Source organism: Littorina saxatilis, linkage group LG2 (assembly GCF_037325665.1).
Source record: "Littorina saxatilis isolate snail1 linkage group LG2, US_GU_Lsax_2.0, whole genome shotgun sequence".
Taxonomy (NCBI): domain Eukaryota; kingdom Metazoa; phylum Mollusca; class Gastropoda; order Littorinimorpha; family Littorinidae; genus Littorina; species Littorina saxatilis.
Window position 1 is genome coordinate 75,982,747 of NC_090246.1, and position 17,366 is coordinate 76,000,112.

The 17,366-nt window shown below is 41.5% G+C and overlaps 2 protein-coding genes across 2 annotated transcripts in view; both read right to left on the reverse strand.

Annotated features, from left to right (window-relative positions):
• LOC138959737 (sodium/calcium exchanger 1-like) overlaps positions 1-1,514 on the reverse strand; it is a 39,579-nt gene extending 38,065 nt beyond the window's left edge. Inside the window, exon 1 of the mRNA XM_070331341.1 lies at positions 1,402-1,514. The gene's annotated coding sequence lies outside the window, so the exon portion shown is untranslated. The remainder of the gene's footprint in view (positions 1-1,401) is intronic.
• Positions 1,515-9,677: 8,163 nt separating this feature from the next.
• Positions 9,678-17,330, reverse strand: LOC138959741 (NHP2-like protein 1). Its single transcript, XM_070331346.1, has 5 exons — positions 17,172-17,330; positions 13,406-13,526; positions 12,246-12,349; positions 11,899-11,932; positions 9,678-10,898 (listed from the first exon to the last, which is right to left on the reverse strand). Exons 1-5 carry the CDS (start codon positions 17,172-17,174, stop codon positions 10,774-10,776), a joined length of 387 nt encoding a protein of 128 aa, XP_070187447.1. The 5' UTR covers positions 17,175-17,330; the 3' UTR covers positions 9,678-10,773.
• Between the last annotated feature and the right edge of the window lie 36 nt (positions 17,331-17,366).

The window sequence follows — 17,366 nt, forward strand, 5'->3', positions numbered from 1 at the left end:
TGTCTGTTTTTCTTCAAGGAAGCGCCTGTTGATTTGAATCTTAAAAAGAATAGTTATATATTCATTGCATTTAAATTATGACAAATTTCATGCCGTTCGCACTAATATAATTCATACAAATGCTAAATGTTCATCATCCATCTCAGCAGTGTATGTGTGCACAACCCTACAGCACCGAGCGTCTCAATTATGTTACTGGCTTCAATCACTAATCGCTCTTAACAGTTAAATACCTAGGCCTTCCTTCAAGTAAAGGCCATCTTGCACATCACCCGGGCCACACAACCGTCCAGGCTTTTACATGGAACAATAGCATCTTTCCACTCGAAAACATACCAAAAATCAACAGTCTTGCTGCTTTTTATATAAATACTGGGTTTTTTTCCCGCTGATTTATTTCCGAAGTGACACCACTGTCAATCTGTGAAATAAATTCAGCAAAACATCCCCACTTTTCACTGTACTCAGCCCGGCTGTCGACTTTTGGTGTGTGTTCAAGTGGAAGGATGTAAAAGTTCAAAACGATTTTGTGGTGCACATATTCAATTTTACCAGAAGGATGGCACCTTTAAAGTTTTCCTGCTGATGATATTAGTACGTGACGGAACTCAAAAACCGAATTACATCCTTTTTAGCGCGACGTGAGACACGTTGATGGCAGGGAGACTGAGCCCCTTTAAAGTCACTACTTCACTCGGCGTGCGTGCATCCGCGTATACCTGATACAGGCGTGACTGCTTCTTCCGCACAGACGACAACGTCTACAGTTCAATAAATGAGTTTTACACCTTGAAGTAATTACCGGCGTTGCATGTGGTTTTCACGTCACCAGACATGTTTGTAGCAACATGATTTCCGAAGTAAAATGAACACTACCTACTTAGGACACGACCTGTCAAATCTCTGGCATATCTAAGGTATTCACGACTGAGGGATTTGTCATTAATCAAAACAGATAGCGGGAAGATCTACTTCGACAGGCAATTCATTCTAACTATTGTTGTTTTTGTTTGTTTGTTTGTTTTTCACCCTCCAGAGATAGAGAAAAACACAGACAGGCAGGCAGGCAGGCAGGCAGGCAGGCAGGCAGAGGTTAAGCGTGAAAAATAACATTATTGTTGTATAAACAAACAAGAGAAAAAAACTAAATAAAATAGAAATTAACAGACTATAATACGAGTGATGAAGGTGGTAGCATACCAGCAGATTCCTTGCAAGTTAAATGCTTCAATATTTATGCCAGACAGTCCACTGTGACATGCCGTGTTTCGGAAACCGTACTCGCCGTATCAGTAATGAAAAATCGATGATTGGTCAGTAATTTCTCAAAGAAAATCTTAGAAAATGTAATGATTTGTCATGTTTATATATTCGGATACAGACTGAATCTTTTTTTCTTACCTGTGGTGGAGAAGTTCTCAGTAGTAAATCCCACACTGTGTGCAACAGAGTGTAACTAGTGAACACTCAGTTCTAGTGGAAGGTGTGTTTTGTGGCAGCACGCGCTTGGTAACCTCTCGCGCCATGCAAGCATTGCAGACGACACCCTGCCTACGTCACGGAATCCTACCTATCGAGGCGTTCAGTGGGTCCGCTATCTACACAAACACCCGGCTATTTGTCGCTAGTGACATTCCCGGGCAGAAAGAGCATAGAACGTAGCGACGCGTTTGACGAGGTTGCTAATAAACAATTGAGCGAATTGGCCGTCTTGCCATAGGCGACTGCCGTGAAAATACAATGCGATTGCGATCAGTCACACTCTGACTTCAAAAGAAAAAAAATCAATCATATAATATCATGGTACTCTAGCTATCTGCGTAACGGCCTTAAAAATACACTAACAAACACACCCGTGCTTTAGGCAGATTAATAAAACACACAAAAATGTTATCAAGCGTCATTGAAACGGTCCTCGGTAGCCCTTATTTGATTGTGGTCATGATATTGCTGGTCAAATTTTATTTCAGTCATTGACGTGGCTATTGTCTACTTGCCGCTGGAAGTGAGAAAACTATCCTTAGCGGAAGATGACAATTATTCGGTTGTACTGCAGAAAAAACAAGTCGCGTAAGGCGAAATTACAACATTTAGTCAAGCTGTCGAACTAACAGAATGAAACTGAACTCACTGCATTTTTACAGCAAGAGCGTATACTCGTAGCATCGTCAGTCCACCGCTCGATGCACAGGCAGTGAAATTGACAAGAAGAGCGGGGTAGTAGTTGCGCTGAGAAGGATAGCACGCTTTTCTTTATCTCTATTCTTTTTAACTTTCTGAGCGTGTTTTTAATCCAAACATATCACATCTATATGTTTTTGGAATCAGGAACCCACAAGGAATAAGATGAAATTGTTTTTAAATCGATTTCGGAAATTTTATTTTAATAATAATTTTTATATTTTTAATTTTCAGAGCTTGTTTTTAATCCGAATATAACATATTTATATGTTTTTGGAATCAGAAAATGATGAAGAATAAGATAAACGTAAATTTGGATCGTTTTAAAAACAATTTGGTTTTTTTACAATTTTCAGATTTTTAATGACCAAAGTCATTAATTAATTTTTAAGCCACCAAGCTGAAATGCAATACCGAAGTCCGGCCTTCGTCGAAGATTGCTGGGCCAAAATTTCAATCAATTTGATTGAAAAATGAGGGTGTGACAGTGCCGCCTCAACTTTTACAAAAAGCCGGACGTCATCAAAGGTATTTATCGAAAAAAAGAAGAAAAAAATCCGGGGATATCATTCCCAGGAACTCTCATGTCAAATTTCATAAAGATCGGTCCAGTAGTTTGGTCTGAATCGCTCTACACACACACACAGACACACACAGACTGACACACACACACACACACACACACACATACACCACAACCCTCGTCTCGATTCCCCCCTCTACGTTAAAACATTTAGTCAAAACTTGACTAAATGTGACCGGATCTGACAAAATGGTAGATAAGCCGCGGGAACCTCTTTTGAGATACATTGAATATACCAATGTAGGTCAATTATTGGAGAATTGGGTTATTGGCATTTTGTTATTTTGATTGCAATTAGGTAACATCACGTTTTATTAGGAGAAGACATTTTTCTTTCTTTGATAGATTGAAGTATGACTGAATGGACGATTGAATCAAAAAGAGATTAAGAATGTAACTTGAGTGCGTGGGTTTTGTTATCATGTATATGCTTGCGTACGTACTCGGAGGTACCATGAGGGCCTTTGGGCGGTACCCCAGGCCCCTGGGAGTAGTGGTGAGATTAGTTTAATTCCTTCCAGAGAGATTATGTGCCTGTCAGGGAGAGGGAACGTGTGGCTGATTAAATGATGTCTGTGAGAATGTGTGAGTGAAGTTTCAGCTTCACAATTACTCGATCTGCCACAGACCTGGACAGCTGCTGCTTGCTGCGGAGGGCCTGACCCTTGATGCCCGCGTTCGACCCACCAAGCTCCTGTACCAAGAGGAGAAGAGTCTACACGAATTTGGCTTTTCTGTCTATAGATACGTCAATATACATTATATGGTCCATAGAATACAGCCTCTCTACATGAATTTAGCTTTTCTTCTTCCACAGAATACAGCCACTTGGCTCAATGAATAATATTAGGCTTTAGCCGGAAAGGAATTTACGTCCATTCCTTTATACATCAGATTACAATCATTATTATTATCAGCAGTGGTGTTACTAGCTGTAGAAGTAGTAGTCTTAGAAGTAGAAGTGTCATTAATATTGATTGGATGGTCTCTTCTGATCATCAAAGCATAATGCTACGGAAGTCGGCATTTTTTGCCAATATCCAAAAGCATATTGGCAATAACAAAGACGCATGGTTCCGGTTTACCCATCTGTCCCACACGAGTGTTTCACTGAATCAACAACAGCAGACACTGACAGCTTGAAATTCTTCTCGGGAATGTTTTTCAGCTTTACAAATGTCGATAGCTTACCCTTTTCTGCTAACTTCCCGATGAAACAGGACTAAACCAATTATTTTCTGTCCCTAAACACCACAAAATGCCCAAAGTCGAAAGATGTAGTACAAACAGGGGAGTAAAACGGAACAGCCGTTTGTGTGTGCCGGCTGTGTGAGCTCAGTTGCCGATGCCGAATACCCCACTTCCCCTCTGAAGTATTGATGTACAACCCATGGCACTAACATTCATGTAGTCGTTTATAACTGAGGTTGAAAAATTCGCTTCATGACGAGACAAGTATAAATGCCATTCACCCAAACTGAAAACTTCTCTGCCGTCTGCTCGCGTTGTACGGATTAGCTGTTCTCTTCTCCTCCCCTTGTTGCATCCAAGTTCTTCGGTTGTTTCTGGTTTTTCGTTGATGTTATGTTTTGGTCTTCTTCATTAGTAGTCTTGTTCAAAATTTAAAAAAAACTCAAACTTCTTTTTGTTGTATACGAATGAACTAATAAATTGAAAAGCTGTTTAACAGCTGTGTTGTCAAATCGAGTTTTTTCAAAGGCAGTGTGGCGCCTGCACAAAATTAATGCGCATAAGAAACGGCGTCTGTTATCAAAATCTGAGATCAACGCATCGACGCAAAAACTGTCATTTTGTAAGTTTGGAACAACAAATCAAGGTCAGAACAGCTATATAATCGCCGCTATTGTATTTTCAGCGCAGCAATAGGGTCCGATATTTAGACTCGAACAAGTCACAATGCGACTCGTCTTCGACTCGTCGGCATTATACTTGTCTCGTCTAAAATAAATATCGGACCCTATTGCGACGCTGAAAACACAATAGCTGTTTATCATTCAGATTAATTAATTTTGCACTCCAATCAACATACGAGGCATTGTAGCTTCGTTGGATGACGAATACGTTCCTTTTTTCAAAAGATCGTAAGAACCTTCTTTTCTTGCTGGTCTGAATATTATTGTCAAATGTATCATCCTTCAAGTGCTGATGCTCGTGTAAACCACCACTGCCACTTAGAAACAGCCCAACGATTAACATCTTGAACACGCGGCCAGTACAACTGGCCTTGACACGGAACGATTCAAGGGGGGCAATCTCAAGTCATCTTGTTGGGCGCAAAGTAAGAATCCGGGGCAGAGTTGGAATAATCGGGATTTCCCGAAACCTCATTTGATTTCCAACAAAGCGCCGCATTTCCGGAAACGAGCTGCCTCGTTCTAGAAATGGCAACCCTTCGACTGGCACACAAAAAAGTATACCCTTTTCACAGGTCATGAATAAGGTATATGAAAAAGCAAGGTCTTATACAGGGGAAGTCTTGAATTGGGGGTGTCGGGATACACTGTGTAAGAATTCTCTCAGTGACACTCACTCAGCGCATGCAGCTAGCTAGTTGCTGCTTCTTCTTCTTCTTCTCTCCGTTGGGACCGGGTTTATTTGATAAACGTAAGTGGTCCCGCGTTGATGTCACTTGTCGATTCCGGATGCGGTGTGTGCCTCTTGGAATCGGGATGACAATTTAAAAAAACCAGCACTGAGAAAGGGCAGGAACTGGATAGGTTGGGAGGCGTTTAAAACTATGTACAGGGGTTGAGGGATTAGGGGTTGCCCACTGGCGGTTGCAGGGGACTGCTACCGCGGAGACGTGAGCGGAACGACTCAAGGCTTGGGGCTGATGTCGTCGTCGTGGGAAGATGGTTCCAGTTGGAGATAGTCCGTGGGAAAAAGGTGTTGCATATGGCTTTATGGAAGTCCTGTTGCTGCCTCAGCCCATCTCCTCTTGTTCTTGCGTCGGAGCTATGGAGATAGTTCTTTTCATCTATGCCGACCATCTTGTGCTTGATTTTGTACAGCATCATGAGGCGATTGTTTTCTCGTCTATTTTCCAGAGTTTCCCATCCTAGGTTGTTCAGCATGTTGGTAACTACGCCAGGCGTTTTTTCGAAGTAGTTGTTATGGGCGTATCTGGCTGCTCTTCTCTGGACCATTTCTAATGCCTGCTTGTCATTTTCCTGATGTGGGTCCCACACTGTTGACGCGTATTCGAGAGTGGGACGAACCATGGTTGTGTAGGTAGCTGACTTCACCTTCATCGTGCATTCTTTGAAGTTTCTTCTGAGAAATCCCACGGTTCTGTTTCCTTTGGCGGTCACGTTCTTGATGTGATTGGTCCAAGATAGGTTTTCGGTGATGGTGACTCCTAAGTATTTGCTCTCCTTGGTAGTTTCGAGAGTCTGTCCATGTAGGTGGTAGGTGGACAATATCGGCGGCTTATTCTTGCTGGGAAGTATGCGGATGATGTTGCATTTGCTCGGGTTAAACTCCATTTGCCATTTCTGTTCCCAATTTTGGAGTGCGTTCAGATCTTCTTGAAGGAGGAGTGGATCTTGCTGCTTTGTTACTTTTTTTATACAGCAGGCTATCGTCCGCAAAGAGCTTTAGTTTTGAATGTTTAACTGCCTCGGGCATGTCGTTTATGTAGATCAGGAATAGGAGGGGGCCTAGGACTGTACCTTGGGGCACCCCTGACGTCACTGGTCCAGCCGATGAATGAACACCTTCAAGTACTACTTGTTGCGTTCTTCCTGTCAGGAACGAGCATATCCATTTAAGTGTGTTGTTCCTCACTCCGTAGTGGTCGAGCTTGTGAAACAGTCGCTGGTGTGGAACCTTATCAAACGCCTTGCTGAAGTCGAGCAGGATTGCGTCGACTTGGTCCTCTGAGGCCAGGTTCTTCGCGATGTCGTGCACAGTCTCGATGAGTTGAGTCTCACATGACCGGAATTTCCTGAACCCATGTTGTGCTTCTGTCAGGATCTTATGGGTGTCAAGGTGATTCATGATGTTACTGTGGATGATGTGTTCGAGAAGTTTGCACGTGATGGACGTAAGTGACACAGGCCTGTAGTTAGCTGCCTGGTGACGGTCTCCCTTTTTAAAGATTGGCACCACCAATGCATCCTTCCAATCCTGCGGCACAGCGCCCTCGTCAAGTGACCTCTGGAACATTTTGGTAAGTAGGGGCGTGAGTTCCTCAGCTCCAGTTTTCAGAATGAAGGCTGGGATTGCGTCGGGTCCTGTGGCTTTGTTAGTACGCAGATTCAAGAGTAGCTTCCGGACGCCTGCTTCGGATACTTTGATGCTATCCAGGGCGGGATGTTTGCTCGTGCCTTTGTTTGGGATGCTCGATAGGTCTTCCGTTGTAAACACAGACTGGAATTGGGATTGAAGTATCTCCGCCTTGCTGATGTTATCGCTCTTCAGGAAACCATCCTGGTTCTTCAGCGGAGCAACCCCAACAGACTCCTGCCCTCTTGCTTTTACGTGAGCCCAGAATTTCTTTGGGTTTGTGGCGTAGTCCGCGCTAATGACTTCTTCAAGGTACGTACTATTGGCTCTCTTTATTTCGAACCTAACCGCGGCTTGGAGTCTCTTGTAGCGATCAACGTCTCTTTTTTTTCCTGTTCTTCTCGCTTTCTTGTGCGCGCGTTGCTTCCTTCTTATCGCTCTCCTGATTGAGGTGTTGATCCAGGGATTACTGCTTCTCCGGGAGTTTGTTTTTGTTGGAATGCGTTTCTCAATAATCGCTTGTACTCTCTCCTTGAAGTAGGACCAAAATCTATCGATCGTAGCGGTTTCTGCCGTATTAGTCTCCATCTCTTTCGAGAGGTGGCGGAGGTCTTCCTTTATTCCATTGGAATCAGCTTTGTGCCATAGGTAGATCTTTCGTTTGGTCGGTCTCGGTCTCGAGGGTATGAGTGTCGTATCGTACAGAACTACGTCATGATCGCTTTTTCCAACAGGGGGGAGGGGCTTGCAGCGCATGGTAAAGCTAGGATGGGTGGTGAGAATGATGTCCAACGTTGCTTTTTGTCTTGTTGGGAAATTGACAACCTGTTCCATGTCCGTGTCTGCCACGATGTCCAGCACGCACTTGCTTACCCGGTGGGGGTATTGGTTGCGTTCAATGGTTAACGTCGACCAATCGATGTCTGGAGCATTGAAGTCTCCAGCAGCGATGAAAATGTTGCGTTTATTCTTTTTCCTAATCTTTGCAAACTCTTCCTTTGACTTTGTTAGATAGTCCTCATCAGTTCTGATGCATGGTCTATAGTAGGCTGCTATTGTGACTCTCTTTTTGCTGGGTCCCAATCTAAAGTTTCCACTTAAAAGTTCGACGTCTTTAGATTTGTAGACGTCGTGCATTTCCAACTCTTTTTTGGCGGCAATAAGTACTCCGCCGTATGTTTGGGTTTTGCGGTCATTGCGTTCAACATCAAATCCAAGATAGTTGGGGAAAAGTTCTACTGATTGTCTATTGTTTTCGTGTTCCAGCCATGTCTCGATCAATTTTGAACACAATGATTTTTTTTTCAGAGTAGAGTGTTAGTTTGTTACAACAGGCTGAAATCATCTTTAGTTTTAATCAACATTTTGCAACAATCAATCACATCAATATAGCGCACAGACTTGCACATTACGTTTCAAGAGCCTAGATTACCATGCAGTGACAAGAGCATAATGCTGTCTCTGCAGCCCAGAGAGAATGTTTTCTGAAACGTTCAAAAATTACGTAAAATTGGTGCGTTTTGGTCGAGTGGGATGGGTCGTTGAACTGTGTTGTTACAGCCCGCCGAAGTTATCAAAAGTGTTTTGCCTTTTGTAATTCGGTTGGTTTGGTGCGTTATACAATGCATCTGCTTTTTCAAGACTAAGCATTGATCACTTTAAAACACAAGGATCATCATAGGCCATCATGACTTGTATCATTTTACATCGCATTCTAAGAAAGAGCAGGATTCTCACTATGCGCGCGGTACATTTCTAGAATCGCGTAGCGCAAAGTTAGAATTCCTACAATGGCGGCCATTGTTGGAATTCCAACAAAGCGCAGGTCATTTCTGGAAAAGCGCCGATGACGAGATGGGTCGCAAAACTCTGAAAGAGGGAAATCCAAACGCAATCCGCCTTGTTCGATTGTATGGGCTTGGACGATAGAGAAAAATAAGAAAAGCAAGAGTCCAGTCTGGACGAAACTGCTATCAAGAACGCAGAATTGATTTTTTCTGAGTTTTTTTTAGCCGTAAGCGCCATGTTTATCGGAGCAGGAAACTCTTCCAGAGTGAGGCCCCTTTGTTGGTTTCACTGCGGTGAACAGCAGTTATGAGAAATGAGAAATGGCGCTTACGGCTAAAAAAAAAACTCAGAAAAAATCAATTCTGCGTTCTTGATAGCAGTTTCGTCCAGACTGGACTCCAGCTTTTGCTTTTCTTATTTTTCTCTTTCGTCCAAACCCATAAAATCGAACAAGGCGGATTGCGTTTGGATTTCCCTCTTTCAGATGACTTGAGATTTCCCCCCTTGAATCGTTCCGTGTCAAGGCCAGTACTGTAGTACTGGCCGCGTGTTCAAGATGAACGATTAAAAGCCTGTCGTTTAAAATGTTCTGTTAACTTACCTCCCTTGATTTTTGAGTGTGAAGTAGTGAATTTGAATCTGCCGGTGAACGGGGTCTCTGTTCCACTCTATGAAACTACCTCTTTAAAATCGATTTGTTGTTTTTACACCCATTTTCCCTTTCCTCAGTATGTTTAGAGCTGTTATGCGAGAGCATGCGAGTGTGTGAAAGAAATTGAGCAATGGATAAAGAGTTTGGATGGTGGATGTGAAATGTGATACCTGAAAATTATTCCAAAAACACTTATCTAACACATATACATACAAACACCAAATAGGTTGTTTCTCAAGATTTATTTCCCATCCTTCTATGTTACAAACATGAAAAAATGGTACAGTGTATGTAGCTTGTCCTTAGTACAACTATGAAAAATGAATTAGTGAAATCTTATCGTTCGGGCATAATTAAAACAAAATCCATGGTGAACATGGACATGCTATACATGTACTTTCTTTATTTGAAATCGCCAAAAGACATCCAGGATTGATGCTTTAGAGTGACAATTATGAATGAGAGACCTGATACGTATTATTGAAACAAACATTTTATTTTTACATGTTCATTTGGAAAAGGGGAGAGGGGTGCATGAAGTTTGTAAGCTGAAGTTTACAAAAGTTTCAAGTTTGTTTAATTTATAATTTTGTGTTAAGAAAATTGATTTAAAAATATTCTAAAGAGGGAGGTGTTGGATAGGTCGAAGTACGCCCACTTCGGCCTACCATGCAGACGACGCAAGGGAAAGCACTCCCGCTTTGTAACTAAAACTTCGGGTAATAAAGATGGCCACACCAGGTTCCTCAACTGTCTTGTCTACCTTGTAACCACGCAATACCACACTTTCCACTCTCATTTTTTCTTTATTTGGTGTTTAACGTCGTTTTCAACCGTTCAAGGTTATATCGCGACGGGGAAAGGGGGGAGATGGGATAGAGCCACTTGTTAATTGTTTCTTGTTCACAAAAGCACTAATCAAAAAATTGCTCCAGGGGCTTGCAACGTACTTTCCACTCTCAGATTCTTTCCCCTTCATCTTTACACGCATAATAAAACCCATTCATACTACTGTCACTTGTACCAACACTTCATTCATATGAAAAATACAATCCAACAAAACGCGCAAAAAAAACACTGCTGGCATGATTAGAAGAGGTGACAGACAGTAGTGTCTGTGGTTGTTCCATAATTCAAAAACAAATCTGTGACGGCTTTCAAGAAATTGTTTGTTTACACAAGCCTTGACTCTCAACAGTAAACACACCATAAAAAGTCAGAATCTTCATTCACACTTTACGACACAAAACTAAACTTAAAACAAAAGTCATCGAGACATGATGCTCGACTGAGGTATGGAAAGCAACGTTCAGCCGCTGAGTTAGATGAGCAGCTTCTCAATGCTGTTCTGGATAGCCTCAATCTGACTCTTCAGTTGAGACCCATCCTTCATCGTCACAGAGCAGGCTATGACTGGCCGCGACACCCCACAGGCTCGGCCCAAGGCTGTAAAACAAAAACCAAACAGCCATTAAAACCGGGGCAAACAACTCAAACTCCATATCTGTCAACACTTGAGTGGCAGAGTTTAAAAACCTTCAAAAAACACAGTGGAACCCTCTTATAAGACCTCCAAAAATATGGAGAAAATCAGGGGAGTCTTAAAATGGAGGTATATTTGCAGAGGTTATGAACAGAAAAGCTGTAAAATTAGGGTCTTAAAAGGGGAGGAGTCTTAAATTGGAGAGTCTTAAAAGTTCTACTGTAAATACTTTAATTTTCATGTAACCATTGCTGTCTTCCATTCTGCTTCAACCAATATTTCAGCTTTGTAGACAGAAATGAACCACTGTCATGACTCATTTTGTTTGTTTGTTTATTTGTTGCTTAACGTCCAGCCGACTACGCAGAGCCATATCAGGACGAGGAAGGGGGGGATGAAGGGGGCCACTTGTCAAGCGATTCCTGTTTACAAATGCACTAACCCATTACTTGTGTCCCAGCAGGCTTTAGTAAAACTAAATTAATACCTACTGGAAGATTACCAGTTTCCAGTATGTTAAAATAGGCTTAACCTATCTACTGCTGGACTTACATCAGAACACTAACAGATTAAACTATACATGAATCGCGAGACAAGCGGCAAGAGAAGAGATTTTTGGAAAAAATACAGGTGAATGAGCAAGAAGGCAGAAAAAAAAAGAATTCATGAAGAAAAAGAGAGCATGACAGGAAAGAGGAACCAAAAATCTACCTAACAGCAAACTAGAAAGCTCCTGCGGTTCCAAAAACAGGAGGGGCTTTTAATTTCATAACCGCAGTGCCCCACTGCGGGATCATGACTCATTTCCTGATCTTAAAAAATGATGAATTCAAAAGACAGTGCTTGAATAATTATGTGTACAACTACAATACCTCTTGATCTATCTTTAAGACAACAATAATTATAATGTTAGTATTTCTATTGTCTTTTTATCACTATCAAAAGCGCACATCAAATACTTGCCTTGCTTGGAGCGGACAAACACGTAGGGCACATTCTGAAACACAAAAAGAAAGGAGCTGCTTAAATAATTTATTCACTGATTATGCATCCCACTAAACCCCTAGGAGGAGTTTGAAAGGAGTAACAAACAGCCATGCTGAATATTTTACAAAACGTTAGCACTCGTGCCCCAACACACTATTTCCTGCAAACAAAAATTGCAACAACAGAAGTTTTGCTAAGGAAAGAATGTTGTGTCAGGAAAACAAATGTGCATCAGTAATATCGCACTGCTTAATTAAAAAAAAAAATGTTTAATAACAGATAGTGCCAGAATGCATTCAGTCTTGACTGGCTAGTTATGTTACCTTGTCTTCACACAGCAATGGCAAATGGAGCAGGATCTCCAACGGCTCCGCATCAGCAGACATGACAATGAACTCAGAAATGCCTCTGTTCAGTGTTTTGGTCGCTGCACACATACACAAAATGAATAAAAAATTAAATTAAATCCAAAGCACATGCTATTGCTACAGCTTCTTAAAATCATTCTCTTCAACAACCATTAATTTTTATGTTGAAAGTGCAGACATAATACATTCATAATCTCATTACAAGCAACTGCTGTCTACATCATGAAAAACTTAAAAAGACACAAATAAAGCACTGCAGTGATCAGCTTACAACCTTATCTCTTAGACTTACCCAGACAAACTTGACAAGAGTAATGGTCAAGTAAAAAAGAAAGTAATCGGATGACCAAAATAGTACCCAGTGGTTACAAACACCACCATTAGCAACACAAACACATTTGAAAATCGCAGTCTGGACTCAATTGGAGTATTTCCCCAAAAATTCCTATAACAAGAAGAGCAAACGCTCGATCGAGTCACTTTCGCAGTTCTGAATATTATATGAGGCATCAGATGGACAGGAAGAAATTGCTATTCACAACACAATGAGTCACGTTCACATAAAATTTGAGCCCGGTCACTTTTATAGTTTCCGAGAAAAGCCCAACGTTAAGTTGTGTGTTGCCGAACAGAAAAGGCTAGTTATCTCCCTTGTTTTTCTGATAACGTTCGTAAAAGGCTACAGATGTAAATACTTTGATGTAAAGAATAATCCTACAAAGTTTCAATCACATCCGATGAACTTTGTCAAAGATATAAAATGTCTAATTTTTCCTTTGACGCTGACCTGTGACCTTGAAAAAGGTCAAAGGTCAACGAAACCATCGTTAAAGTGTAGAGGTCATTGGAGGTCACGACTAAACAAAATATGAGCCCGATCGCTTTGATAGTTTCCGAGAAAAGTCCAACGTTAAGGTGGTGTCTACGGACGGCCGGACTAACACTGACCGATTACATAGAGTCACTTTTTCTGTGACTCAAAAATGGTAATAAGTTACTCCAAAATAGTATGGGTAAACAGGTCTGCTTACCACTAAATATGGCAGATTGAGTACGTAGGTCTACACACTATAACATGCATTAATAAAACACAGAAATTTCCATGGTAGACATACCTTCATTGGCACCTTTCCTCAGCTGCTTATAGTTGGCTGCCTGCTGCACCAGGTCTAGAATATTCTGGGTCAGCTGAGGCTCGGCCAGGGGGTAAGCCTTGGGATTCACTTCTTCAGTGGTCTGGAATTAGAAACCCAGTCATACATTAGTTCACTAACCAGTAACTGGGTAACCTTTTCAATTAGTTGTATTACCGGAGTTGGTTATTGTGAATGCAATCTCAGCATCTCAATTTGCCTTACTAGGTATTCAAAGCATAAAAAGCCATTTGAATTCTTAAAATGTGTGGTTTAGACCTAGAAGTCATTTATTTTTTTGAATGGAGGCAACAATAACTAACATAGTAACATGAATGGTGGGCGGAAGCATCAACCAATGACACAAATTATACACACTTCTGGAGCTCATTCAATGAAATGAGAGGTTGCGTGTTCAGGCCTGGGTCAGGCCGCAATTTTCTCCCCCCTTTCCTAACCTAGGTGGTGGGTTCAAGTGCTAGTCTTTCGGATGAGACGAAAAACCGAGGTCCCTTCGTGTACACTACATTGGGGTGTGCACGTTAAAGATCCCACGATTGACAAAAGGGTCTTTCCTGGCAAAATTGTATAGGTATAGATAAAAATGTCCACCAAATACCCGTGTGACTTGGAATAAAGTATAAAAAAATTCCATCTCACACGGCATTAAGTCTCAGGGCTTGGAAACATGAATACACGCATGCAGGAAAAAAAGAATGGGTAGCGCCGTATCAGTGACGTATTCCCGCGTTCTATCTCACGTGACCCATTCCTCTCGGAATTGTGGGAGATAAAAACTGTATGGCAGCTCGCTTTCCCCAGGGAGAAAGCAGCCCGAATTTCTGTGAGGTTACCCTCATGGACTATATAAAATCTTATCCTTATCCTTATAATATCAACCGAATCATTGTTTTTATCGATATTTAGTTCAAGATTACTCAGTTCAAGCGCAGTCAAGTCCAGACTCCCTTATTTTTAAGGGAGGGAGAATTTGAGCCCCTGTCAGTCACTCCAGTACACGCGTTCGGAATGCACGATAAGCGTGTGCTTGATACGGTTAGTTAAACACTTCCCCTCGGCCTTTGGGAACTTGACACTGATAGCCGAAGGCGCAGCTCCTGTGCCCAGTCCATAAAACAAGAGGCACATACAATACATGCACAGGGGTAGAGGAGACGAAATAGGTGAACAAGAATAATAAGATATGTAATAGTTTTACTGCATTATAACAAACATTTAGTGTTAATGCTGCTACTTTAAATTAAAGCCATGCTTTTTTTGTTTAAACTGTGGCGTCATTTTCTGGTTTTGTTTTTGTATCCGGGGTTGTAAGAATTTACATGACAAATACAGGAATGTGATCATGCAGCCGAGTTGCAATGAGAAAGGCATCACAGATTCAGGCAGTTCGAGTTCATCATTGTCTGCTGTTGGTCTTTGAGCAGTCGCTGTTATTCAGAATAGTCCGGCGCCTGTGGGTGGACATGAATTGCGAAAGCTGTTCAGAGAAGGGTATTAAAATGTTTATCAATTTTAAAAGGAATATAAAAAGGGAAAACACCAATCTACATACAAGTAAAGGCTGTAGTTATCTGTTTGTCGGGAAAAAGGTCAATGTATTAAATATTTTCCTTACACACTGGGTGTGAAAGAGAAATCATACAGCTCAGCAACTATTCAGTAAATGCGGTACATGCAGATACACACACAAAATCAGCGGCAGCATGAACGGAAAGCCGAATTTCGATCACAATTTTGAAGTTATAATTGAAAACAATGAGGTTGAAAGGAATGAACTCTGTCTGAAAGAAATAATTATAAACTGCTCAGTTATTTTGCTTTTGTTGGCACACATTTTCACACACTTATTGCAGAAATAATGACACTCTCTGCATTAGCTTACAAGTACTATTCCCATTTGTTTTAATCCCGTAATCAATGTGTAGCCTAAGCAATCAAAATTACTGCAGGCCTGAATATATTATGTTATATGTTTTCTTGATCATTAACAGTATACTATATTATACGTCAAGAGCAACTATTAATTACTAGATACTCATGCAAGGATAAACATAGGGTTGTTTTATTCTTTACATCGCTAAGTTTTAATGCTTTGTTACTTCTTTTTTTTAACAACATTTTGATTTCAATTCCGGCTCCTATTCAAACAATGATTATAACTTGTCTTTCTGTTTTTATCTACCGCCGTCTTCTTTCGTTTCTCCGTCTTCTGTAAACCGGGTTTTTTATCGTGATGAACACTCATACAAACACGAAGTCAAAAACCCGGGCCTCGTTTGAGCCGTGACACAGGGAAATCTGTACGGCAACCCTGTACGGCAAACCTCTGCAACCCTGCAGAGAGAAATTCTCTCCAGAGTCTGCGGAGTTGTCAGCGTTTTGAAACTTGATAGTCTGCTACCGACGGTGGGAAAGTTTCTTGACCGCAGCATGGCAGGTCAAAATAACACACTGGGACCGAAGCGGCGGTGGAGCTTAATTGATGCCGACATGGTTGCTGCACAAACGGCCAGCAAAGCCACACCTCCTACTGGTACGTGCTATGACTGAGTCTGAACTGTACTTCTCAGTTTACTTTGGTAATTGAAAATGAGCATGCATACTTGTCTAACTTGGTAATGGTATTTAACTATAGTTAATACACAGTGGCAGGCTAAACTAGGCGAAATTGTGGCAGGAAGCCTTGACCAACAACAGGGTTATAAGAAAAAAGTTTTGAGAAGAAGAAAAAAAATTGATAAATGCACAAATCAAAAGTAAAAAATAATACTAAAGTATAAATAGGCTTGAAGTCATACCATTTTACTTTTACTAGCATAAGTAAAAAAAGTGAGGACTGCAATCTTCAAGTAAAGGCTTTTTGAAGGAATACTAAAAGAACACTAACAGTAACATTAATAACACATCTTATATCGGCTAGTGTGTGTCTGTCTGTCTGTCACTTCGCGATGCCCGGCCAAAGTTCTCGATGGATCTGCTTCAAATTTGGTGGGCATATTTAGGAATTAGGTACACCCCGGACACAATCTGGTCGATGAAAATTTTCAACACTTGCTCTCAGCGCTGTACCGATTTTGGTTTTTATGGTTTTTCTGTACATCCATTCCCAGTAACTCTTCTCCAGTGTTTTGCGCGTTTATCTCCCTTCCTTCATGTGGCGTCAATCGCGTACGCCGGGTACCCGGCACAGCCGGGTATTCGGCTCTACTTCTTCCCGGCGAAGCCGAGTATTCATCTAGTTTTAAATAAATCACTTGAAAAGCAAATGACTGACACTTGTACTTTGTAGAAACACAAAAAACCTTCGGATTGTTTGCAAATGCAACGGAGCAAATCGTAGTTGGATCTGCGACGTCCGTTGAATCTCGCCTTTTCACTATAATTTCAATAAGGCAACTCGACTCCAAGAGAGATCAATTATGCTGGTTTTTAACGTGACTTCTGCTCAGCCTTACCACGTGCTATGCAAGTGATTGAAAACAATTAGAATGGCCTCTCAGTTGCACAAACGCACACGTGTTCCCTTGTCAGCGTGAACGAACACATACACACAGGGGTTCTCTTTTTCTTCGGCAGCATGGTTTGTTCTGTGTGATCGTACCAAATTAAAATGAATTAGCCTGTCATCCAGACAGAAAATAGTTTACATCTTTCGTCCATCACAAACACTGGCGCCTAAGAAAAGAGCGGGCCGACAGTTTACTCTCTGCTTTTATCATATATTTACCATGATGATTGTAGAATTAGGTACTTTGACAGCTGTGTGAGGTTCTGGTCGTCAAAAATGTCAGAGCTCGTGTCCCTCTCGGCGAATGTCGTTCGCTTCACGGAGGTAAACGCAAATACTACGCGTGTTTGTGTCCGCACGTGTTGCAAACTGAAGCCGGAAGTTCAAAACGTTTTTCTGACTCAAAGGAAGAAG